A 27463-nucleotide genomic window follows, 5' to 3' on the forward strand; every position below is an offset into this window, starting at 1 on the left:
CATATATATATATATATATATATATATATATATATATATATATATATGTATAAGTGTACTCTTAAGGAAAAATTATGATAAATAAATAACGTCTTTTCCGAAATTAAAAAAAGGTATTCTAAACGAAAAAAATAGTTTTTTTTTTCGAGAATTCGCTTATAGATGATATATAAACCCCATGCCTCGTTTATTTTGCCGTTACAAGAGGGGCAATCAACAGCCAAAACCCTCGAGGAGAAGAAACAGCAAGAGATGGAGAGGTGGAGAGGGTAAGCGTGATCGACAAGCCAAAGAGAAGGGGAGAGTAGAGCGAGAGGGAAAAGGAAAGATGAGTACGGTGGACAAGATGCTGGTCAAGGGGATCCGGAGCTTCAGCCCGGAGAACAAGCACGTCATTACCTTCTTCAAGCCGCTCACTCTCATCGTCGGCCCCAACGGCGCCGGCAAGACCACCATCATCGAGTGCCTCAAGCTCTCTTGCACCGGTGAACTCCCGCCCAACTCTCGCTCCGGCCACAGCTTCATCCACGACCCCAAGGTTTTCCTCCCTTCTCGATCCCCTTTGATGTCGTCGTCGTCGTCGTCTCCGGCTGCTTTTCGTCGTTTTGATTCGCTTTCGGGGATTTTTTCCATGCGAAGGTGGCGGGCGAGACGGAGACCAAGGGGCAGATTAAGCTGCGGTTCAAGACGGCCGCCGGCAAGGACGTGGTCTGCATCCGCTCCTTCCAGCTCACCCAGAAGGCCTCCAAGATGGAGTTCAAGGCCATCGAGAGCGTCCTCCAGACCATCAATCCCCACACTGGGGAGGTCCCTTCCCTTCCTTTTCCCCCTCCCTCCTCTCTTCAGTCTCACCAATTGACGTGCCTTTGACACGCTGATCCTTTTTTTGCCTTGTTGAGTGCAGAAGGTCTGCCTTAGCTATCGATGTGCCGACATGGACCGTGAGATCCCCGCGCTGATGGGCGTCTCCAAGGCGATCCTGGAGAACGTGATATTCGTGCACCAGGACGAATCCAACTGGCCTCTTCAGGACCCTTCGACCCTCAAGAAGAAGTTTGATGACATATTCTCTGCCACCCGGTATTACCTCTTTCTTACCTAAACTTGATTTCAACTGCACGTTTGCTGACAATGGTTGCAACTGTTTCTGTCTTGTGGATGCGTGTTTTGTCTTTTGCCTTATTGAGAAGCTAAGATTATCCTTTGACTTCTGGATTTGAATTATATGGTTTGCAAACCTTCAAAAATAGGTCTGTACATCATATTCTGTACAGTGCTTTCAAAACACTCTGGAACGTTTACGGACACACTTGTTCCATCAGACAATGCATAGTCTCAGAGGCTTAATTCTGCCCTATATGTGGAAGAATTCATTAATGATAGCATAGTAAATATCTAGTTTTAGAATGAAAATCAGTGATTTAAAAGGCACTAGGCACTAAAAGACACCAAGGTCCCAAAACGTCCGAGGTGTTCCTGAATATTATAATTAAAATAATATACAACTAAATAAAAATATGTTAAACATGTTTATGAAGACCTATGTTAGAATTAAACTGCTCCAAAAGCATCTTATTAACCAGGAATGTTTTGCTGCTCTAAGACATCAACAATTTAAAGCTAAGAGAGTTTCATGTATACCAGGAATGTTTTGTTAACCAGGGAGTTTCTTGACCAAAGTTGGACAAGAGCCAACCAGTTAATTAACAGGAAGGTGGGGGAATAGACAAAGCAATCTAATTAATAGGAAGGTGGGGGAAGCAGAGGGTGGCAAACGAAACTGCAGCTGCGAATGGATGAAGCTGCAGTGGCGGAGGAAGGCAGTAGACGATGTTGTCAATGACAACGGACAGAGCTGCAGCGTCAAACGGAGTGTGCAAAGGCGGCGGATGGAAGAGGTTGCCATCGGTGATGGACAGAGCTACTACAGCAGCTGACAGAGTTATAGCAGCGGAAGTGGTTTAGGGTTTAGACGAGCTGCAGTGGTGGACGAGCTCCAACAACAGATGAGTTGCAATGGCGGACGAGCTCTAGCGACGGACGAGCTGCAGCGACGGTAGCTGAGTTGCAGCGGCATACGAGATTGGACGAGGTTGCTGACGACGGTTGGCAGAGCGAATAAAGGTGACAGATGTAGGGTTTCTTTTCTTTTACTGTGTTGGTCGAGGGAGGGGGTTGGACTATGTTAGTTGGTTTGATTGAACCAACTTATAAGTCCAATCGAACCAACGATTGAACCCAAGTCCTAAAGTTGACTCGAGTGCTCGCCTGAGCGAGCACCCGAGTAGTGCTTCATTGAAGCGCTGCGCCTGGGGTTTCTGCGAGGTGCTCGAGCGAGGTGAGCACTTAACGCCTTTTGAAACCACTGATGAAAATATATCTTTATTAATCTAATTATTCCTTGTCACCTATTCTTGAGCCAATAATGACATCTTCTTTGAAGAATATATTGCTAGGTTCGATTAATAGTAATAAAATTTGAAGTTAGTAGCCATCCGGATGTTTCATTCTTTTTGGATTTCTAATCTATTGCTTAATACAAGGTCCTCTTTTTAGAAGTTTGGACATACTAAAGTTGTTTCCATCTCAGACTCTGAGATTGACAAAATAGAAAACCAGTCAATTGCTTTTTTTTGCACTTTTCTATTTCCTTTGAACTGCAGTTCTTGTGCAGACTAAACTTTTCCCTGCTAAATCCTGATTGCTTTATTTAATACCGATGTCCATGCATTCTACTTGAAAGAATGCTGACTGTTGCTATACCTTCTCTGTTCTTGTCTTTTATAATGTTTCAATTGCATTTATTGGATATCTCTAACTTGTAGTTTGGGATTCTCTCTCCTAGCTACACCAAAGCTTTAGAGGCCATAAAGAAACTTCACAAGGAACAAGCACAGGAGATAAAAATGTACAAGCTGAAGTTGGAGAACCTGCAAACTCTGAAAGATGCAGCTTATAAGGTCCTCTAAAAAATTGTCTGCCTTGTTTTGCATCCTGTTCCACTTCAAGCAGCAGATGTCTCATACTTCTTGTTGTATAAACCATTTGCAGGTGACCCATGCAACTATGGGAAATTTAGTATGCATTTTTTTTCCATTAAAGTTGATAATTTCGATCAACAGATTGATATTCCTCTACATTTTGGACTTGAAAAATACCTCTTACTACTTTGCACTAGAATGCTTATGCTACAGTGAATTGAGTGCAGACTGCTAACTGAGTGCAATTATTTCCATATTTACTTGGACATGAGTAACTAGGGCTTGTGACCATAAGGTGACCATACCTGAATTGAATCTCCTGTTCTTTCATGACCCAAAAATTACACTATTGTATCCACCGATGCATTCCTTCACCGTTTAGCTTTGGGCTTGGATTAAATGCTGACTTCAGGACCCTTGTGAAACGCTTGACCTTGAATGATAATAGATAAGGAAAGAGCTGACAAAATGACATCATTGTGCTGTATGAAAAATGACATCATTGTGCTGTATGACTTTAACATTTTGCTATAAAATTTTATATTTTCTTATTGGATATAGTTTCCTAGTATATGTGATCAGCATAAATTTCTAGTGGTGTTTCTGTTTTCTGCAACATTAGTTGGTGAACAGTCTTTTAGTAATCTGAGTTTGTTTTGCTCGCAGCTTCGTGAGAATATTGCTCAAGATCAAGAGAAATCTGAATTCTTAAAAGCTCAAATAAAGGAGTTAGAGGGGAACATTGAAGGCATTGAGAATAAAATACTGCACGCAGAAACCACACTGAAGGAATTGAGGAAGCTCCAAGATCAGATTTCAATGAGAACTACTGCTAGAAGCACGTTGTATAAACTTCAGCAGACACAATATGCTGCTCTTGCGGAGGAAAATGAAGGTTCATCAATCAATTACCATAAACTTAGCAAATGACTAGAAAATTATGCTTCTGATGAAGGCACATGAAAGTGGTCGACTCCCAAGATATCACTTTTGCTTAGATGCCCTGTACTGGTAATACGCATAAGGATAATGGCATAAGGTCTGTTGGCAGACACAAGCCAGCAGCAGGCCTAATAGTGGATAATGACAGCCTTGCTGGCATTATGAGGAGTCTTGAGCTGGCAAAACATCTGCCAGCTGGTAGGGATTGACATGGCTAGCAAGTGCAATCCTTGGTTGACTGACTTGAGTCAATAGTGGTTTTTTTTTTAAAAGTCGGGAACAGATAAGTGCTAAGGTTTTCTTGCATGTATGGACCACTTTCATGGTTCTGTTGATGCATGCTGCTTGCAAGTATACTCAGCCTTGTGGTCTTGTTTATCATTAATGCCTATCCTTCTTCTAGATACTGATGAGGAGTTGAAAGAATGGCAAATGAAATTTGAGGAAAGGATTGCATTACTTGAAACAAAAATTAGTAAGCTGGAAAGGGAGATGAATGATGAAGAAACCAAAAGTTCCCTGCTTTTGCAGACAATAAATGACACGACACGTGAGATTGGGAAACTTCAGGCTGAAGCAGACGTATGTTTCCAGGATTCAATTTAAGCTTTATCAGTTCATTTCTAATTTGTTTAATGGCTTTAGTTTAAAGATTGACATAATCTTTTAGGCTCATATGTCTTTGAGACGTGAACGTGATTCAACGATCCTGAGGATATTTACAAAGTATAATCTTGGTTCTCTTCCTGATGCCCCCTTTAGCAATGATGTTGCTTTGAACCTTACAAATCGCACAAAGACAAGACTGTTGGATGTTGAGAAGGAATTACAAGATAAAAAGGTGCATATATTTTCTCTATATTCTTTATATTATGGTTCATCAAAGACTATCTCTGTTCCATACCCTTTAAGTCTTATCTCTTTTAGTTTGTTATAATCACATAGTTTCCATGGATTTTAGTGAATATTCTTATTTTGTCTGAATTGTCACTTTTTATAGGATATTACAGTTAGTCGGTCGCAATTTCTGTTTATCCTCTCTATAGTCCGAAATAACTTCTCTTTTCCACTTGTTAAACGAACAAAGCATGATTAACACTGTTAGTGCTAATACTAATTCCTTCAATTTAGTTTCACATACATTACTCTTGTGAAGCCAATTTTGGTGGCTGTATATGACTTGTCAGTCAGCACAAGGGCGTGTCAACTGGCATGGCATGGATTCATGTTGTGCAGAATGGTGTTGGTGTTGCCCGTGTTCCATGAGACAACAACTTTTGGGTAACAGGATGTCACTTGGTAAAGACTGATGTGCTTAACTAGTGCATTGGAGATATTGAGGGCATTGAAGGTGGAATGTGAAAGTAAGCTCTGCCACGGCAACCGAATGTTCTCTAAACGTTTTCACACCTGAAGTTATCATCAGAGAATATTTTTTTATGCCTAGCATAGATGAGCTTGCTGCAATGTCATATGATGTAACAAGTCAATGTTTTCAAAAGCATGATGTTGATTCATAAGTGGAGATGAAGCTAAATTGTGAAGCTGGAAAATTGGAATATCAAAAAGTATTTAGCAACTGGTAGAAGAGTTATCAAGTATTATCGCATGTTTAATTGATGTAGAATTAAAATTGAGCCGTGCACAAAATTGAGGGCCAAGTGCTGCCTTAACATTTGTTATATGGTTTTTTTGTATACATGATGAGCATGAAGGTATGCGGGAGCATGATACCACAATGTTGGTTTTGAGCTGCAACTTGCCCTTTGAGATTGTATGTGAATAGACCTTTTTTATTGGTTTAATCTGCACACACATGCTCCTACATTCTACTCCAATACTAATTTGTGATGATAAAATAAACAGACCTACAGATCCAATAATTTGGACAAAATGATCCTTAATCGTATAATCCAAAATCTTAAGTCCATGTTAGTAGTAGGCCCATCCAGTCTAATATAACTGTTTTTTGTTGTGGGATTATTGAAGGATCACGGAACATGGAATTCAGTGGTTTATGCTACAGCATCTAGAGATATATATTTTTATGCTTAACAAATGATGTTCAAGAACAGTTTTATAAGATACTTTTTTTTCACATTTCAGCTCTAACACCAACTATTGTTGTATACAGAAATCAAATGAAATGGAGCTTAAGTTTTTATGGGAACGTTATGTCACAGCAAATGCTCGTTGTAGTGAAGTTGAAAGTCAGAAACAGGCCAAGAGTGAGACCAAGGTTTGTAACAAACTGTTTAGATTGTTGTTGTTAAAGGTATGATACTTACTGCTGGAATTAATCCCTGCAAGTGTTTATCAGTTAGGCATTTCAAAGCGCATGAAAGAGAAAGCCAACGAGCGAGATCTTGCAGATCATGAATTGTCAAACCTTAATCTGTCTCACATAGATGAAAGGGAAAGAAGCTTTGTATGTCCTGTCCCTTGCTTTCTGGTATCTGTCTTGATTTCTTTCTTCTGGAAGAAGCAAACTTTGACACACCATACATTTGGGTTTATTGATAGCAAATTGAGGTTGAAAGGAAGACACTTCTACTGGGAGAAAAGGACTACGAAGCCACCATCAGTCAAAAACGCACTGAAATGTTTAGTTTGGACCAAAAGATCAAAGCTCTATACCGTGAGAAAGATATCTTGGCCAGTGACTCTGAGGATAGGGTGAAGCTGGATATGAAGAAGGAAGAGTTTGAGAGCTGCAAGAGGAAACAAAAAAAAATGCAAGTTCTTTACTCCTTTTATTGTGAATTTAGTAATTAGTTCATATTCATCATCTGTTTCTTTGTCTTTCGATTTTTAACTTTGTGCTAACTTTCAGAATGGAAGAATACAAAGAAAAAATCAGAGGTGTGCTGAAAGGAAGAGTTCCTTCTGACAAAGATCTCAAGAAGGAGGCCACTCATGCCTTTGGGTTGTGTTATTATCTCTTTCTCTGTTGATATTTTATAGGATCATCTGTTGGATTTGTTCTTCATTAAAAAAACAAAACTTTTTTCAGTCCTGTTAGTCCTCTTTTTAGATACTGTAATATAAATTCATAAGAAAACAAGTTTATCTTTTATTTTTCCTGATATATGTCTTAGTTTTATGTTTTATGTAATCTTGAATCTAGGACAGGAAAAAGGCATATCTTTTATGTAACCGGTATTCTTTAAAACATTTACTTCAGCTCAGCCGATCTTTGTTTCATGTTATGAAACCTTTTCCTGTGACTCAAAATCTGTATCATATGAAAGTTTGATAGAATTACACGTGCATATGTATGAAGAAACATAATTGTAAAATTCAACTCTCAGCATTACCATAGCTGCTATATGTCTTTAATCCGTAAGAGCATTTTTTCCTTATAGAGGATGAAGAGCCAAAACTTAATGTTAAGTAGCTGAAAGTTAAATAGGGGAAGACCAGTGCTCTAGGCACAATTGAATTAAAGAGTAGGTATAACCAGTGCCTTAATCTATGTGATATTTGTTTCTGTGCTAGCAGTGTTCTAAGTTTATTGTGTCTGGTTAAATGCTGTTCTTTGACTGTACTGCATATCTGTATTCTGTTATGTTGGTTGTGTCACTTAAGTTTGGTGAACTTTCCAATTAAGGTCTTCAAAGAAAGAGTATGATGACTTGAACTCAAAAACTCTGGAAGCAGAAAAGGAAGTGAAATTGGTGCAGATGAAAATACAAGATGCTAAAAGCCACATTTTAAAGCTTCAAAAAGATGTGGATGGTAATTTCTTTTTTTTTTCCTTGCCATCTTAAATGTTCAGTTTGCCCCTCTTCTCTCTTAGCAATGATTAGGCTAGCTATTGATTGAAAGTGCCAAATTCTTTATTTGCAGGCTTTTCTGTTATTATCTTCCTACTAAGGATGCCCTTTTATTATGCTATTTTGTAATAACTGTCCCGAGCTTGAAACAATTTCTACTTTTGTCTTACAGAAATTTGAAGTTCAACAGATTTTTTTGAAAAAAATTTTACACTACTCATACATGGTGTATGACTTAGTTTGTTGTGTTACATGCATAGAGATAAAAAGGCATCTTTTTCTGTTTTTTGAGATTTGTTGTTTCATTGGACTTTTGTTTATAAGCATGTCGGCGCATGCTGGTGAACGAATTGAAATAGAGGATCACTATCATGTTTGAAATGTTAGTAGACAAGTATTGTTAATCAACTAATTGCATGGTTTTGGCTGGTAGACAATTGAACTCAAGATTGGTATTCCCTAAACATAAGTAATATTTCCAGCTTCATCTACTTAATCTTAAGTTTATATTTTATTATTTGTTAGATATCAAACTTGTCTGTCAATCCAGAAACTACTTGGGATCAGAGCCCTAAATTTCAAAAATCTTCCTCCTGCGTTTTTGTTATACTTGGTTGTGTGTCAAACTTGTACTTTATACATACCAGTTTCAAGTGAACTGGTACTCTATAGTCTATAGGTACTTTCGAGTTTTGAGTTTTGACTTATTTATCTTTTATCCATTCTTTTTCATAACTTTTAATTTAGATTGAGGTTTTGATTTGAGTGATGACCTTTTATGTAGCAAAGAGAAGGTTTCTTGATTCAAAACTCCAGGCCTTGATCCAAGCACCGGCAGATATAGGTTCATTTACCAAAGTTCTTCTTGAGGCTATGGAGAAAAAAGATGTTCAGAAGAGGTTTCTTAATCTGTAGATGGTTTTTGATTTTCATATATTACACAAGTCAGTTTCTGTTAGATGAATATGTAAGCATTTGTCATCCATTTAAATTCTCCACGCAGCAAATACAACATTGCAGATGGTATGCGCCAAATGTTTGATCCTTTTGAAAGAGTTGCTCGTGCACATCATATATGTCCTTGTTGTGAACGACCTTTCTCACCTGAAGAAGAGGATGAATTTGTCAAGAAGGTCAGTATGGTTTAAAGTAAAATTAAAGCAGGCTACTGATGTCATTGTCCTAAGTGCTGTTGTTGAACCTCTTCCAAATTTCAGCAAAGAGTTAAAAGTGCAAGTTCTGCAGAGCATATGAAACTATTGGCTGTGGAGTCTTCAAATGCTGATACACATTTCCAGCAGTTGGACAAGCTCCGCATGATATATGAGGAATATGTTAAACTTGGAAAGGAAGCAATCCCTTTAGCAGAGAAAAATCTGAAAGAACTCACAGAAGATCTCAGTCAGAAGTCTCAGGCATTTGACGATGTAATATAACCTATCTTTCGATCCAGTAAACTCAGGTTTTCATGTTGAATGACTATGGTGACTTGACTTCGTCAGTATCTTAGCAAATGTAGTTATCTTAACTGGGCATAGAAGTTGCCTTAGAATCATTTTTAGTGGATTTTTTGTGTGATTTTCTGAACATTCTGAAATTAAATTGAAGTCCCGTCTTTGCTACAAAAATTTTCCAGAATCCTATTAAGTTGACATCTTTCTTTCATCATGTGCTTTGAGCTTTCACAAGTTTTCACAAGCATGTGAGTAGCTTCTTTATTGTTCTCAACTGTTACTTGTCAATTAATGTGCTTCCATATTTTTTCCAAAGCCACTGATAAAGCAGTGGTGCTCTGACAGGCACTTCCAGTTACTAGGTGTGCAAATTCTGTTACAGTTTTAAATTTCAAGTTTGATAAGTAGTTATGGAGCTTGTGTTTATAGCATTTTATTTTCTCTTTAGCCTGTCATCTGTGTGATCACACATCTAGAGGTACATATGATTCACTGACAAGCAAAGGTTGAGTTTTCAAATCAATGCTGACAACATGTGCACGTACTAAGTTTGATCTTTTTTTATTTCTGATCCTGGGAACCTTTTTTTTTAATACATACCCAAGAGAATTTCTAGCAGATTTTCTCGAAGTATCTGCTTTGCTTAAATATATTTGGCAGTTGGGTACTAACATATTATATGTGAAAGATGCCAATCTAATGAAGGTAAACCTAAAAACTAAGAATTTTTGTAGTAGTTGTGAGTTGATATGCCTTTGTTCAATTTTGGCTTTTGCATTTGTTATGTCAAGCTACTTGCAAATCTTTTCTGAGGTATCTAACACCACTTTGTTTTATTCTTTTGTCGTCAGTTACTAAACAACTTCTTTTACTGTGGTTAGGTGAATATTATAAAATAGGTATCATTCTGACTTTGTTGCGGTGCTTGACTGCAGCTTGTAGGGGTTCTAGCTCATGTTAAGACTGAGAAGGATGCTGTAGAAGTTTTACTTCAACCAGTGGAAACTATTGACCGGCTTTGGCAGGAAATGGAGAATTTGAAACCCCAAATTGAAGATTTGGAGTATAAGCTAGATTCTCGAGGACAAGGTGTCAGATCTATGGAGGAAATTCAGCTACAGCTTAATTCTCTGCAAAGCAAAAGGTATTCATCATCGGCATCAGTTCCTGTTGGCATGGAGGGATGAGGAACTAATAGTTTTCACAAAGCACCTTCAATTAATAATTAAAAATGGTTCATCCCTATGGAATGATCTTGCCCAGATTGAGACGGGAGAAGGATATCAAATCGTATCCAGATTTTGTGATGTTTGCTATCAGCGTGATCTATGGAATTTGAGATACTGAATCTAGCCCTGGGCGTGAAATTTATTGTAGGATCCCATTAGTATGAACATTAAATCTGAATCTAGCACACCCAGGTTCTTGATCTAATATAAATTTTGATTCAGGTTATTTCTTCCAATTATTAGAAACTTCATTTTACGCCCACAACAGTTTGGTGAGTTATTTACAACCTCAAAGTAAATTTAAGAATGAATAATGGTCATCTAGAAAACCAGTTAGACTTGATAGGATTCTTTTGGCATCTTATTCGTATACATTTTTTCTTAATCTGCTACTTTCTGGAGTGAGATACATAAATTCCTGGATTTTATTCACTGATACTTCGATTTTAAGGGCTTCAACCTTGAGACACATATAATCACAAATATAACCAATGTTTCCTATACCATCTAAAGGTGTCCCTTCTTCTGGAAGATATGTTGGAGCTTGTTAACATCTCTTGACCTTCACTAGGAATGATCAAGCATAACATATTAAGTTTGATGGTTCTTAATATTTTGATCCTTGTAAAGAAGGGCAGTCCAGTGCATGAGGCTCCTACATTAGCAAGTTTAGGGAACAGTTCAATGTATGCAACCTTAACCCTGCTAGCAATGAGGCTTTTGCCATGACCTGAAGTTTTGAACCATGGTCAACTACAACCTTACTGTGGCACCAAGTCTTTCCCTTCACTGAGAAATATATAATAATTTCATCTTCTTGTTTTCAAATATTTGTTCAGTTTGTTTTATGGGTGGACCTTTAATTATTTTCCTTGGAAAGTCATAATTAATTATTAAGAAGTAAAAAATGCAATTAAGTGGCAAGCCTGTGCTAGACACTGGATGGGCATGTGCTGTCAAGTGTCAACATAGTACAGTCTGCCGTCGTGCTCATCCTGGCTGAAGAAAAATGAAAGAAAGAAAAAAGAAACCAGAAGAGAGGAAAGAAGGCACATTATTACATACCTGGCTAGTAGGTCCTGGGACTACTGACATGATAACATCTCTCAGATCTTGTCATCTTGCTACTCTACATGGAAAAAGGAGGAATTTTGTTTACATACATATCATTTGAACCAGTATGGTCAGATTCCTTCAATTTCTTTGAGACAACAGATGGTTACTCCCCAGGAACCTTCCTCTGTTTCTCTTGCTTCTGTGGCCGAATTTTAAAGACCCTGAAACTGAATCCATAGACATTTTTTTTAAAAGCTTTGAATGCATCTAGCGTGCTACTGTCTGCGACTGACAAAAATGACAAAGCCATAATGTGCAATGAGCAACACGGATCTTTTTCCTCCATTGTTCTCTGTTTAATGCAGTATCGCTAGTCAAACTAAGAGTGGTCAAAGCTTCTTTGTTGTTTCTTGTAAAGTTATCATTTGGCAATTTATGTCTAAGCTCTACTTTAGTTTTTTATTAACTTTGCTGAAATTAGGGGTTTGCGTGATACCGGGAAGGGTAAAATTGCAGAATGGATTTTGAAAGAACACCGATAGAACAGTTGTCCAGATAGAAAATGTCACAGAAGGTAATGAACGAACTCTTGAAGAAACTTCGGTAAAACGTAAAATAGTTCACCACCAAGTTTAAAAATCAAAAGGGATACAGAAGATCACCACCCTAATGATAATAAGCAAGGATACAAAACTGAAAGCAAAAGACTCACCACTCAAGGACACTTCCAAGAGATACAAAGTTCACAAGAGCACTCCAAGAGAGCTTCTGCCAATATCCTTCGTTTTCTAAAAAGTCCTCTCTAAGTCCTAAACACCAAAATAAATACTAGTGCATGAAACAACCCTTCATGCATAGGAAATTTCGAAATTAAGTGTTTACAGCTACTAACCAACTGTTTTAATGCACTCATTGGTAATGAAGAAATGTTCACAGCTGCCAACCAACTCCTTTAATGCATTCCTTTGTCTTGAAGAAAAGCACCTTGAAACAGCATCAACTTTCTGCAGAGAATATGCTGATGAGCTGTCATATTTGAGTGTGCTGAGATAAAGATTATGAGGCATCATTATTGACTGAAAAAGATACTAGATCATAATCCAGGCTCATATAATCATATTGTAGTAAATTAGACACTCCCGTGTCAATCTCCCCCGGTTGAATGAAACTTGTCCTCAAGTCTTCGTTTGATTCATCAACATGATTATAAAAAGGACTCAAATCAGCCACATTAAATGTTGGGGATACTCCGTAATCTTCAGGTAGCTCTATCTCATAAGCATTTCTACCAATTCTCTTAAGCACCTTGAATGGACCATCAGCCTTTGGTTTCAATTTTCCAAATTTTCCCGGCGGAAACCTCTCCTTCCTTAGATGAATCCAGACCAAATCACCTGCATTAAACTCCACAAGTTTTCTGTGTTTGTTAGCAGCTTGCATGTACCTCTCATTTTATTTCTCAATGGTCGCTTTCACACCCTCATGTAGTTTCTTTATTTGCTTAGCTCTTTCATCAGCATCTCCACTAAATTGCTTTGTTGTAGAATGAGGGATTAAGTCCAAAGGGCCAGCAGGATTAGCACCATAAACTACCTCAAAAGGACTCTTATCAATACTATGATGCATAGAACGATTGTAGGCAAATTCAATTTGTGGAAGAATGACATCCCATTGCTTAATATTCTTGCCAACATAGCTTCTAAGCAAATTTCCCAAGCTTCGGTTTGTTACCTCAGTTTGCCCATCGGTTTGTGGATGATGCGAGCTGCTGAAATTCAAAGAAGTACCCAGCTTCCTCCAAAGAGTTCTCAAAAAATGACTAACAAATTTTGAATCTCGATCAGACACCATAGTTCTTGGAATACCATGCAACTTAACAATCTCCTTAAAATATAAATCAGCAATATGAGATGCATCATTTGATTTATTGCATGGAACAAAATGAGACATTTTTGAAAATCTATCAACAACAACCATGATAGAATCCTTGTTCCTTTGAGTTCTTGGCAGTCCCAAAACGAAATCAAGACTCACATCCTCCCAGGGAGCATTTGACACTGGCAATGGAGTGTACAACCCAGAATTTTGACTTCTTGTTTTTGCCAAATGACATAATCGGCATTGCTTCACATGTCTATCCACATCTCTGAACATTTTAGGCCAGTAAAAATTTGATTGAACAAGAGCTAGAGTCTTGTCCCTACCGAAATGTCCTCCCAAAACACCACCATGAGCTTCAGCTAGAATTACTTGTCTCAAAGAACAAGTTGGAACACATAAAGCATTATCTCGAAAAAGAAAACCATCAAAGATCGAAAATTGTTGAAAGGAACCTGATTTGCAATTTTGCCATATCGAGCCAAAATCCACATCATTCTCATATAGATCTTTGAATGTTTCAAATCCAATCACTTTGACTTCCATTGCTAATAATAAAGAATGCTTTCTGCTCAATGCGTCAGCAACTACATTTTGAACACCAGATTTGTGCTTGATTGTAAAGTTGTAAGATTGTAAGAACTCCACCCAAGCTACATGCCTCTTGTTTAGCTTGTGCTGATGATTAATGAACTTTAATGCCTCGTGATCAGAATATAGAACAAATGGCTTAGCAAGAAGATATTGACTCCAATGAGACAAAGCTCGATAAATCGCATAAAACTCCTTATCATAAGTAGAGTATTTCTTTCTCGTATCATTCAGCTTTTCACTAAAAAATGCAATGGGCTTTCCGTCTTGACTCAAAACAGCACCAATTCCCACATTAGATGCATCACATTCAACTTCAAACACATTGTCAAAATTTGGTAGAACTAAAATAGGAGCTTCAGTAACCTTTCTTTTCAAAAGCTCAAAAGCATCATTAGCCTCATTAGTCCATTTGAATTTATCACACTTCAGACATTCGGTGATTGGAGCGACAATAGAGCTGAAACTCTTGATAAATCTTCTATAAAAAGATGTTAAGCCATGAAAACTCCTCATATCATGTAATGAAGCAGGTGTTGGCCAATTGAGAATAGCTTCAACCTTGCTTTGATCCATCATGATTCCATCTTTTGAAACAACATACCCCAAAAACACCACACTAGAAGTAAAGAAATCACATTTCTTTAGATTAGCATAAAGTTTCTGCTTCCTCAAAATAAGAAAGATCTCTTTCAGATGACTCATATGCTCCTCTTCACTCTTGCTGTACACCAATATATCGTCAAAATAAACTACAACAAATATTCCAATGCATGGCTTAAGTATATGATTCATAAATCTCATGAATGTGCTAGGAGCATTAGATAGTCCAAATGGCATAACCAACCATTCATATAAGCCTTCTATAGTTTTAAACGCTGTTTTCCACTCATCTCCGGGCCTCATTCTTATTTGGTGATAACCACTCCTCAAATCAATTTTTGAGAAAATACAAGCACCACACAATTGATCAAGTAAGTCATCTAACCTTGGAATAGGAAAGCGATAGTCCACTGTGATTTTGTTGATGGTGCGACTGTCCACGCACATTCTCCAAGAACCATCCTTCTTAGGCACTAACAAAGCAGGAACCGCACAAGGACTCATGCTCTCCCGGATTAACCCTTTTTTAACCAATTCATCAACTTGCCTTTGAAGTTCTTCATGTTCTTTAGGACTCATTCTGTACGCAGCCTTATTAGGTAGAACAGCCCCCGGAATAAGATCAATGTGATGTTGAATGTCTCTCAAAGGTGGAAGGCCATGTGGAATCTCTTCCGGTATAACATCTTGAAATTCTTCTAGGATTGGTTGCATGATTTTCGGTGTCTCCTCATGTTGTTCGTTCTCCTCTACTACCATTAGGGCCAAAACATGACCGCCCTTGTCCAATTCATATCTGCATTCTCTATAAGAAATAAAAGCACTAACTTCCTTCTTTGGCGCACTGATTTCGGAAGGTTGTAATGGAGCTAAGATAATCTTCTTTTCATTCACTTTAAAAGAATAAGTATGTTTATAACCATCATACAACACTCTTCTATCATAATGCCAAGGTCTTCCCAATAGTAAATGACAAGCATCCATAGGGGCAACATCACACCACACTTTATCTTTATAATACTTGCCAATAGAAAATGAAACTAAACATCTTTTAGTTACCTTGATGTCATTTCCTTTTTGCAACCAACATAATTGGTATGGATGTGGATGAGAGATCGTATCCAAATTCAGCTTCTGCACCATCTCCAAAGAAACCACGTTCTCAAAACTGCCATTGTCGATGATCACCAAGCACACCTTGCCAAGAGAAGTGCATTTAGTGTGAAATACATTTTTTCTCACCCAACTTTCATCGTCGGCCACATATGACACTTGTAAACTACGTTGCAATACAATAGACAAACCATGATCAGCATAAGTAATCTCATCCTCATCATCATCGTATTTTGGTTCGTCGTTAGCTTCATCTTCGCCTCCATCACTATGATCTTCAACCAAAGTTACAATCCTCCTATTTGGACAATCTGACGCGATATGTCCAAAACCATGACATTTGAAGCATTTTCGGCCACTTAGGGTAGAAGAATTAGGTATTTTTTTGTTGCCAGCAGACTCTTCACCCTTTTCTTGCACCTTCGATATCACCTTGCTTTGGACAGTAGGCTTGGAACTTCCTCCTTTTGTGTAGCCTTCTTTTGAGCCATACCGAAAACTCTTTTCAAACTTCTGTTGCTTTTCAACTTTTAATGCCAGCTGGCTCACATCATTTAAAGACCAATATGGCTGTAGCTGAACAACTTTAGAAATCTCATACTTCAGACCTCCTAAGTATCTTGCAATTGTTTGCTCTTCCGGTTCCACAAGCTCTCCTTTTAACATCAAATTATCAAATTCTGCAGTGTACTCCTCCACACTAAGATCTTTTTGCTTGAAATCATGTATTTTGAGAAAGATCTCTTGCCTATAATTATGAGGTAAATATTTTCTCTTCAGCTCCCTTTTCATTTTCTCCCATGTAACGATCTTACTCTTCCCCTCACGTTCTCTTTGTTTCTTCAGATTTTCCCACCAAAAAGATGCATTCCGCCTGAGTTTGAGTGCCACAAGTTTGACCTTCCTTTGTTCTGGTGGTTCATGAAAATCGAAAATTCTTTCTACTGTATTAAGCCAATCGATAAAGTCATCAACATTTATTTTACCTTCAAATTCTGGAATATCAAATCTAGGGTTATATTTATTCTGCCACTCGTCTTGGACTTCATTTCTTCTCCGACATCTTCTCGACTCTCTTGAAAAATGAGGTGTATTATCATCAGAAATAAACTCTCGAGCTTCATTTTCAGGCTGGTTGTGTCTACTTTGAAGTTCATCGATTATTTCATTTTTTTCTTGTAGGCTACGCAGCAATTTTCGTAGCTGCAGCCTCAACGACTTAGCATCATCTTCATGGTCGCTACCTTCACCAACTACATCTTTTCCATTCCGCCTTGCCATGATCTCTAGCCTTTAGCTCTGATACCAAACTGATACCGGGAAGGGTAAAATTGCAGAATGGATTTTGAAAGAACACCGATAGAACAGTTGTCCAGATAGAAAATGTCACAGAAGGTAATGAACGAACTCTTGAAGAAACTTCGGTAAAACGTAAAATAGTTCACCACCAAGTTTAAAAATCAAAAGGGATACAGAAGATCACCACCCTAATGATAATAAGCAAGGATACAGAACTGAAAGCAAAAGACTCACCACCCAAGGGCACTTCCAAGAGATACAGAGTTCACAAGAGCACTCCAAGAGAGCTTCTGCCAATATCCTTCGTTTTCTAAAAAGTCCTCTCTAAGTCCTAAACACCAAAATAAATACTAGTGCATGAAACAACCCTTCATGCATAGGGAATTTCGAAATTAAGTGTTTACAGCTACTAACCAACTGTTTTAATGCACTCATTGGTAATGAAGAAATGTTCACAGCTGCCAACCAACTCCTTTAATGCATTCCTTTGTCTTGAAGAAAAGCACCTTGAAACAGCATCAACTTTCTGCAGAGAATATGCTGATGAGCTGTCATATTTGAGTGTGCTGAGATAAAGATTATGAGGCATCATTATTGACTGAAAAAGATACTAGATCATAATCCAAGCTCATATAATCAGATTGTAGTAAATTAGACACTCCCGTGTCATTGCGTGGATGTTTTAAACCATTAGATAGAATGAATCTATATTTGTCACTGTGGTTTGGTTTAAAGGTTTGATAGTCTAGTTTAGTTTCAAAATATGGCAAAAACTAGAAGTTCCAGATTCATGTGGTATGACCCTATGGGTAGATTCCTAGCTCACCAATCTCATTTATCACAGTTTCAGAAATATGAGAGGTTAATGGTGCAATATTGAGAATGGGAATAGGTAAAAGGTTAAATTAGTTTCCCTTAAACTGATTGCTACACACTAATGCCCTTTTTCTTTTTCTCCTTCATTGATTAGTGATATTGGATAAGTACAAACTTTTGGTCCATGCTAGCATGCTGCTTTGTGGCGTAAACATCAAACAAGACTTAACCATACTTCTCAAAAGGTATTAAACACTGTTACAGTAATTATTTCTTTCAAGAAGTATGAGTAACCAATCATAAGAAATTAGTTTAATAAAAGGGACAAAGAAACAGGTCACAACTAGAGATTTATGCTGTTTACCATTGAGCCTTTAGGAAAAGTGGCTTTTCTGTTTCTGATTAGGAGGAATGGAAAAGAGGAAAAAATAAACCTATTAAATACTCATATGTTGCACTTTGGTTTTGCATTTAGTTATCCATTTGATCTATCTTTTTGTGGGAAAATTACTGTTGTTCAAGTTAGGGACTAGGTTGGCATGTGAATTGAGAAGTCAAGTTGGCTATCCTGTTGGATTGACTTAATATTTAGTCACTTTTATAGTCTTTTGTTGTCATGTCATGGTGGCTTTTAATCTAAAGATCATCATTGGAACTTACCAATCTGAGGTGAGTCCTAGATTTGTCCTCTCTTTCTCTGATCTTTTTTTTTTCTTTTACATTCATGCTTCTAGCATGCCTGTGTTGAAGCAGCATCAGCATTGCTCCTTCTGACGACATTTGGTAGGCATGTGAATGCGCCCAAATAATGTTGTAGGTCTATGACTTGAGTAGCGCTGGAATAAATTGGCGGTCATCAGTTTGACATATGCTTGTGTACAAAACATCAAAATTATTTTCTTTATTAGAATCTTTAGTTTACCAATCATGTTTATATTTGACAACTAGACGGGTTAAAAAATCATGACTTTTTCTGTTCATTTTTAGTTGTTGAAGTACTAATACAGCGATCTGTGTTTTTTTCCCTTTGCTGATTTATTTGAGGTTGATTATAAGTGAGATTTATGAGATATATGGATGAACATTTTTCTTCTTTTTAGTTGGCAAGTATGCCATAAATGTTTATCATTTCTTTTTCTATTACCTTCTATTTCCATGTGTGGTCTCAACTCCTGTGAAGGTAATCGTTTAACCAGTATTTGATGAAAGATATTATTGTCTTGGTTCTTTCTGATTTTTATCTGAGGTTTACATGGAATCTATGACTAGGGAGTCACTGAGTACTGATGTAGAGAATCTGAGAGAAGAACAAAAGTTCCTCAATGCTGATTTGTCAAGTATTCAAATGAGGTGGCATGCTCTTAGAGAGGAAAAACTGAAAGCCTCTAGTATATTGCACAAAGTCAAAAAAGCAGATGAGGATTTAGTTCTTCTAGCTGAGGAAAATGCTCAAGTAGACCTAGATGAGAAGGTAATTTAATAGTATTTTCATGTGTCTAGGGGTTACTTATCCCATCATATTGTGTCTATCTTATTTATCTGTTACCCTTATTTGTCCCGTTATATTTTAGTCTTTTCAACTTAATTTTCTCTGTGATCCTTATCTATCTATTAGGCAATTGTGCTGGCTTACGTTTGAAGTTATATTAATCCCTCAAATGGATAATAGTTGTTACATTTGTCTGCAACAGTCACTTTTAACATATGATTACAGTCATTATTGCGACGAAGATTGTTTTATGATGTTTATTAAGTTTGTTGCTTTCTCTCTGTGACCTCAATGATAAAAAGGAGATTCTGCGCTGCCTAGAAAATTTCACCCATGAAGTTGAATCTGACATGCAGAGTACCATGTTAAAAAATATAGATGAACAATGATGCATTTTCCTTTTCAACTTAAACAAATGTTTAATGCCTTGGCCTATGCATTAACTATTGATCAAACTAAGAGCAAATCTCCTTCAAATACTTGGTGAATTAAATATGGATGAGAATTTGTCGGTATGATTGTAAGCTTGCCTTCTTTTTTCTCATGCCTTGCGCAAATCATGACTTACGTACTTTTCACCCTTGCTCATTTACAGTCAAATGATTACTTTTTCTCTATTTCTTATTCCATGAATGTGGCCTAAGCTGGCCTTATGTGACCACTAATGGTGTAAACAAACTGGTTGTAGCCATCGTCTTGCTCATGGTTGTCAAGTACTTACATGTTTCAGTTGCCTCTACTCTTCACATAAATCTTCTCCACATCTGTTTACACCAAAATTTGATTGGCACTGAACGCTTTTGTGATTTTTTCTAGAATCTGATTTAGATATCTGCAACCTTTGACTGATGCACTGTTATCATGATGCTCCGATAGGGTAAATGATGAACTTAATTTTAGCATGTGTTAAAAATTCTTCTATTTTATATCTGTGTTGAGGATAATACTAGCCATGTTGACTGGTGCAGACTTTCATGTACCTGGTCTCTATGTTACCCACATGGGGAATGGTGCTTTGCCGAGCATATGGCTACAGAACTTTAAATCACTTTATATTTACATATACAACTCACACAACCAATGGTCAACCCGCTAGAATTTGTGGCAAAGAATGAGAAAACAGAATAGCAAGGTTTGCTCAAGGCAGCAATCTTCATCTGAAAAAAATACATGTCAAACACGAGATTGTCATGGAATTGTATTCCCAACATATCATAGGTAAATATGTTTCTTTCAAATTTTCTCGTTGTAATTTTTTTAATATATCAAAGTTACAGGCAAAGAACCTAAATATTCTTAACACTCTTTATACTCTTCTTCTCTGTTGATTTTAAATAGTTTATCAGTAGGCGGACTGCTTTGTAATGTCAAATTAGGAAAGATACTCTACACGTAGTAACCCTATTTCCTTAGACTCTGCGCATATGAAAACCAAAAACCACATCCACTTCAGTGATCCAATAAGCATGAAAATTTCTGCATATACTTTAGGGCATTTTTTTGTGTGAAAGTTGGGCCCTTGCTAACCCTAAAGAACCTTAGAGAGGGGTCCTTTACCAATTTTCAGAAGAAATAAGTAAAATAACCATTATTTATCATAATTAACTAGTATGTGAAATTGGTGACCGTTAAAAGGAGTGGCCTGGCACACAAGGCTCCCACCAATTCTATGTCAACCAGTCCCTACTAATTTGATAATTTTGGTGCTCCTTCTGAATAAACATGATGGCCCATGGATTTTGGTGACTAACCTTACTAGTGAAGATCAGTATTTTCTATATGTTAATTGACATTTTAATCTGACATTTCTGCTTCACTTCGTTTGTGAACTTTCCAGCATTTAGCAGAAGCTCTTGTTCCATTGATAAAGGAGAAAGATAAATTATTGCAAGATCATGCAGATTTAAAACTGAAACTTGAGCGAGAATATGACGAGCAAGCAGAAAGTAAAAGAAGTTTTCAGCAGGACATTGAGATGCTTATGACACTTAGTCGTCGGATCAAAGAGTATGTCGATTTGCCTTTTCTAGTTGCAAATATTGGTGTCAGTGTATTTTTAATTGATTAAACTAATATGTCTGTTCTAGGTACCTTGACTCAAAGAAAGTTGAGAAATTAAAGGACTTGCAAGAAAAGCACACTTTGTTTGAATCACAGCTACAGAAATGTGAAACTAAGAAGCAGGAAATTTCAGCTGATTTGAACAAGAGTAAGGAGTTACTGAGAAACCAAGATCAACTAAAAAGAAATATTGATGATAACTTGAATTATAGGAAGACGAAAGCTGAAGTAGATGAACTTACTTTTGAGATTGAATCCCTGGAGGAGAAGGTGTTAAATATTGGCAGTATGTCGAGTTTAGAAGCTGATCTGAAAAGGCATTTGCAGGAGAAAGAGAGACTTCTCTCCGAGGTAATATCTAATCACTTATATATATGTCTGTATCAAGTTGAATTTCAGGAAATAGTACTGATATGAAGTTTTTTTTGTTTAAAACTATGGATGACTTGTTAAAATTTTCTTTTTATTATTTCTAGTATAGTTGAATTATAAATTAACCTGATCTAGAACAAGTGATGCAACTAAGTCTTGCATTAATTTTAGTTTTGGTCAATATTTGAAAAGTAGCAGTATATAGGTGGGTTGGGTACCACATAATGCATACAAGGAAAATAAAAAAACAAAATATGCAATATAGTCACATATAATTGAAAATGACAATGTGTTTTAACACAGTCTGCCAAGCTACGCATAAACATATGAAACTAGAACAAAGAACTACCAAGTAATAATGAACTTCTGTCAACTAAACACTAACTTTTAGTGTTTTAGGTGTAAAGAAATATTAACTTTCAACTATTCAATTATATAAACATATGGCAAATATTTATCCATACAAGTGTCTTTTAGAAAAAAATAGGATTATTTCCTGTGGCAGATTGAGTGACCTTCACTAGTGGAGTGATAGTGTTGGTGCACTGATTTGACATTATATCCTTGCACATCGTACTACGAGCAGGCCAAGTTGAGTTTTGTTGTACAAATAACATTTTATTATTTACAAAGAAGCTAATACATGCCTGAAACATGTGAAACTTGACCACTAGAGCCTCAATCAGAATGTCTGAGGCATCTGAATTAGGTATCTGAGAAAAATTATTGGGAAAATTTTCTTACATGAATGATAGGAACTGCAGAACCTTGTTGGTGGGTAACTTATGGCTTGTAAGACTTCTTATAATGATGCAGCCTAAAGTCTCATGAGTAGTATGTGAATACTCTCCTAGACTTGGTAGATGATAGATTAAAAGATGAGGGTGAATTTTTTAACACAGGAACAGAGGGCAAAAATTTCAAGGAGACAAATGAAATCTTGATATGTATAACATCCAGACAAGCAGAAATATGTTAGCCAGTATCAATACATGATTACTTTGACAAATTGTATTTGTTTAGTGACAGTTGTCTGCCCTTAATGTGAATATTATCCAAAAAAAGAAAAAATTGTCAGCCAGTATCGATTACCTAATTACTTTGACAAACCGTATTTTTTAATTAAGTTGTCAACTTGCTGGTCCCACTGTTCATGTTTCATCTTCCTACTCTCAATGAGGCAAATTGCTGCTGTTAGCCAAGTGGTACATATGTTTGGAAACATGTTCCATTCTAATTAATCAGCCACTTTCTTGATTTTGTCATGTTACATTGACAGCTGAATAGGTGTCATGGAACTCTCTCTGTCTATCAGAGTAACATATCAAAGTACAAGCTTGACCTTAAACAGGCTCAGTATAATGACATTGATAGAAGGTATTTCAATCAGCTTATTCAACTTAAGGTATATAAATGTCTTGTTTCACTATTTCAGCTTCTACATTTTACCATTGGATATCTGAATTGATCACTCTGCTTGCAGACAACAGAAATGGCAAACAAGGACCTTGATAGATACTACAGTGCACTAGATAAGTGAGCACTTGATCTTATTATCAACTTTCGTCATCTCTAATGCTTATTAGCACCTATGTAGCCAATCATGTTATGTATTGGGTATCTAATATCATAGCATTGATATCTAATATCATTAGCATCGAGGTTTCTATAGTGAAGATATGCTATTCATATTTTGGCCTGTCGATGTGATCATCGGGGTATGGTGATCTTGGCATCCCACTCAAATTCTTGGCATGCTCATCAGGGTCACTGTATCACTGGGGTCCTCAAGAATGACGTATATTCCGAGCATGGCAAGTTCCCAAAACCATTGCCACTCTACTAATGGTGCCATATTCCTCCGCCGAATGGAAGGTTCATCAGAATGCACAGTGCACCAATGTGTTTCACATGCTACAAGCAGTTAATGCTTTCAAATTGCATCTAGGACTTGGCTCTTTAGAAAGTATCTAATGAGGTGCCTTTTAACTGTAGTTCACCACTGAGGATTGTTTGAGAATCATTAATTTGACAGTTGTTTCTGTATTATAATAAGCTCTATACTTCCTGTTTTGTGATGATCAATGTTCTGCAATCATGTGCAGGGTAACAACACTTTTTAGCTTGATTTCTGGATAAGAGAAATCCTGTCAGATGTCAGTTTTCTTAAGTAGCTACTTGGTTTGTAGTTTTATTTTCCACCCCATTCTTGGTTAGCATTACCTCCTCTTTATCACTTTTATGGTGGTTGATGATGGTTTGCTCTTGATAAACATCCTTCGCATTCACTCTTCAATCTTAGATAGTTCAATTGCATGCTAAACTGATGAGCATTCAAACAAATGCACAATGTTCGTTCCTTTTTTCTACTTGTTCCTTTGGTTAGTTCCAAAGGGCTAATTCACTTTCTGATTAGCTGTTATCTGTCACTAGGGCTCTCATGCGCTTTCATACAATGAAGATGGAGGAAATAAACATGATCATTAAGGAATTATGGCAGCAAACTTATAGGGGGCAGGATATTGATTACATAAGTATTCATTCTGATTCCGAAGGTGCTGGGACTCGGTCATACAGTTACAGAGTAAGGAAAACATTATAATTCAAGACAGTATTGTGAGTGATGATTCTGATGTAATTGCTATTCAGGTCCTAATGCAGACTGGCGATGCTGAGCTTGAGATGAGGGGAAGGTGTAGTGCTGGTCAGAAGGTGAAGTTTTGTTTGGTTTATAGTAAGCATAGATGGTAGGGCGATCAGAAACCAAAATGAGTTCTTGATGACAAGCATTGGCTGACTGATACACAAGTTAAATATGTGCACTGCTCATACAACAACAGTAATAAACTGTAATTTCCAACTATTTGGGGTTCTATACATGTACCTTCCACATATTTAGCTCTTGTGCTGGCAAGATCACTAGTATTTAGTTCTTTTTCAGGCTTGACAATACTGATGATTTTGTTCATCATATGTTGGTTTTCAGGTTCTTGGTTCGCTTATTATAAGACTGGCTCTAGCAGAAACATTTTGTCTCAATTGCGGGATACTAGCACTTGATGAACCAACTACCAACTTGGACGGGCCAAACGCAGAAAGTCTTGCTGCCGCTCTCTTAAGGTAATTTGACATGATGAATCCTGTAGAAGTGATGAATTGCTATGAAAGTTCTGACTTTGGCTACTACTTGTCATTCGTTAATGTACTCTCAGAATTATGGAAGACCGGAAGGGCCAGGAGAATTTTCAGTTGATAGTAATTACTCACGATGAGAGGTTTGCTCAGCTGATCGGTCAACGTCAGCATGCTGAAAAATATTATCGCGTCACGAAGGATGAACTGTAAGCATATTGTGCTTCTTGATATCTTGCTTTCAAGATACTTATACTCGGCTGGTTTTGGATTTGATTCCAGTCAACACAGCATCATCGAAGCTCAAGAAATTTTCGACTGATTTCACAATCCGAAGATGAAGCTTTCTGCACCCAAAATCTGGTCGGTCGAGAAACATATTTTTCCAACAACTCGAGTGGCGAGAGGATGAAGGCGACTTTGATGCAGCGGTAAGGCCTTTTCTTGTGGTGAAAACACGATGTATTCATGGCGTCGACAATTTTCCTTCCGGCTAAGAATCCATTGATCTACACTACTTACCAACAACTGTTCTGCCTGTCGCGGTCTCTTGTGGCAGAGCGCCACATGCGCCAATAGTGCTTCTTTTGTACTATATGGATCAGCAATCAATCAGTCACTTCCACATGGATTTGTCATTCTCTAACGAAATGCATTACTAAGATGTGACATCACTGAAGATGCATTGTATTGTATGGAAAATGTTACCGAGACTCGATGTTTTATTTAATGTGACAGTGCGATTCTGAGCTGTAGAGATCGGCGTTTGTCGGCCACGTTACCGATGCATTCGTCACCAATCATGCTTTTGCCAACTCCCTCAACCTTTCCACCAGCTTTGCCGTGAACCCATCTTGCAGCTCCTTCTCCAACAGGAACTCCCTCCACTTGCCATGCTTCTTCCTCGCCTCCGCCTCAGCCGCCATCACCTTCCTCACCGCCGCGCACACCGACTCCCTCGTGAAGCTCCCGTCCTCGCCTTTCCTCTCCACCTCCACCCCAATCCCCAGGTCCCTGGCGAACAGCGCTGCGTTCAGGTACTGGTCGCCCTTCTGCGGCATCATCGCGAGCTGGCAGCCGGCCGCCACCCCCTCCATCACCGAGCTCAGCCCGGCGTGGCAGACGAAGCAGCCGACGCTCTTGTGGCGGAGGATGTGCTGCTGCTGCACCCACCCGCTGTGCACCATCCCCCTCCCCTTCACCCTCTCCTCGAATCCCTCAGGCAGCCTCTTCCTCACCTCTTCTTGCTCCCCGTTCGTGCCGGACTTGGGGCGGTTCAGGACCACCAGGAACGGCATGCCGGTCATCTCCAGCCCTAACAGGAGTTCCCTCTCGCCCTCGTCCGTCAGGAACGTCTCGCTGCCGAAGGAGCTGAAGACGACGGTGCCCTTCGCGAAGCCGCCCAGCCACTTCGCCCACCGGGCCTCCAGCTCTCCCTCCGGCGGGTCCGGCACCACCGGGCCCGCGAGCAGCATCGGCTTCCCGAACTGGCGCTCAACGTAGTCGATGTACGAGCCCTCCATCTCTGTGCACGTCTTGGCGACGATGGCGCTGCAGCTCTCGATGCATTTGACGACGCGCTCGTAGACGCAGGCGCCGCCGCCGAAGCTCTTGAAGATGTAGAGGAAGTCGGCGGCCTGGTAGGCGGGGACGGAGCGGATCGAGGAGGCGGCGGACGGGAAGCCCGGAGGGGGCGACATGATGTCACCGAGGGTCGGGGCGGGGCCGTGGAGGCGCCGCGCGGGGACGGTTAGGTAGGCGGTGGAGACCGCCGCGAAGACGGAGAAGAAGAGCGTCCGGACGCCGAGCGGCTCCGCGACCTCCGGCAGCCACTGCATGCCGAAGTCGAAGACGGCCAGGTGTGGGCGGAGTTCACGGAGGAGGGACTCCACCTGGGGCCTGGTCCCGTCCACGGCCAGCTTGAGGAGCTCGGCCGCTGGTGACGTCGGGGGGAGGTCGGCCGTGCTCTCGACGCCCGGGGGCAAGCCGGGCAGGGCCGGCAGGTAGAGCGGGACGACAGAGATGGACGTGGAGGCGGGGAGAAGGGACTCGATCCGGGGGACGTTGGCGGCGGCGGAGAGGAAGGTGACGCGCACGCCACCGCTGGCGGCACAGTACGAGATCTTGCGTGCGAGCTGCAGGAAGGGGCTGATGTGGCCGAAGGCGAGGTAAGGGAACATGACGACGTGGAGTTCGGAGTCCATGGAGTCAGGCTTCTCTCTCCTCCTCAAGCCTTTGCTCGTGCTACGGACGGAGGCCGAGGAAGCCGTGGGCAGCAGCACTACTTAAAAAGGCTTGCGAGCGACGGACAGTTGGTCCACACTACTGACGGAGTTACGAGGGCGAAGGGTGGACCGTCGGATGAAAGGTTAGTAGGTCGAGGGAACGGTTGGATTTAAGCCAATCTGACAACCAGCAACCGCATTAAGTATCGCTGGTCTCCGATCGTCCTCGGCGGATCGCCGTCGTCAGTCAATTCTTGTCCAAAGATCGCAAGGCGACTCCTCACCCATCACAACGCACCGCATGATTTCATCCAACTAACATGCAAAAAACGATTAGGTGGATGGAAGACGCGCGCCGACGCACGTGAAAACCCCACCAGCCAAAGTTTAGGAGAACTTTTTTTCTGATACTTACATATATAAAAAAAGAAAATTTCCATTTTTAA

General features: G+C 39.0%; 2 protein-coding genes across 4 annotated transcripts; one reads left to right on the forward strand and one right to left on the reverse strand.

The window, feature by feature from the left end:
- The first annotated feature begins 212 nt into the window (after positions 1-212).
- On the forward strand, positions 213-25419 carry LOC135622691 (DNA repair protein RAD50-like). Of its 3 annotated transcripts, XM_065124741.1 has the most exons (26): positions 213-538; positions 640-807; positions 905-1080; positions 2846-2960; positions 3648-3876; positions 4327-4505; positions 4594-4764; positions 6058-6162; positions 6244-6351; positions 6447-6658; positions 6757-6849; positions 7534-7661; positions 8484-8598; positions 8703-8832; positions 8917-9126; positions 10089-10297; positions 19008-19209; positions 21065-21234; positions 21315-21639; positions 22940-23065; positions 23144-23196; positions 24094-24244; positions 24310-24372; positions 24647-24780; positions 24873-25001; positions 25075-25419. In XM_065124741.1, exons 1-26 carry the CDS (start codon positions 329-331, stop codon positions 25112-25114), a joined length of 3951 nt encoding a protein of 1316 aa, XP_064980813.1. In that variant the 5' UTR covers positions 213-328; the 3' UTR covers positions 25115-25419. The 3 variants fall into 3 exon arrangements, with proteins under 3 accessions (XP_064980813.1, XP_064980814.1, XP_064980815.1); XM_065124743.1 differs by lacking the exons at positions 213-538; positions 640-807 and having other exon boundaries at positions 941-1080; positions 2846-3051; XM_065124742.1 differs by lacking the exons at positions 24310-24372; positions 24647-24780; positions 24873-25001; positions 25075-25419 and having other exon boundaries at positions 22940-23037; positions 24094-24233.
- Positions 25420-25463: 44 nt separating this feature from the next.
- Positions 25464-27342, reverse strand: LOC135622692 (anthocyanidin-3-O-glucoside rhamnosyltransferase-like). The gene has a single exon (XM_065124747.1). The coding sequence runs from the start codon at positions 26994-26996 to the stop codon at positions 25593-25595; it is 1404 nt and encodes a 467-aa protein (XP_064980819.1). The 5' UTR covers positions 26997-27342; the 3' UTR covers positions 25464-25592.
- Positions 27343-27463: the final 121 nt, after the last annotated feature.

This window comes from Musa acuminata, chromosome BXJ2-9 (assembly GCF_036884655.1).
Source record: "Musa acuminata AAA Group cultivar baxijiao chromosome BXJ2-9, Cavendish_Baxijiao_AAA, whole genome shotgun sequence".
Classification (NCBI taxonomy): Eukaryota; Viridiplantae; Streptophyta; class Magnoliopsida; order Zingiberales; family Musaceae; genus Musa; species Musa acuminata.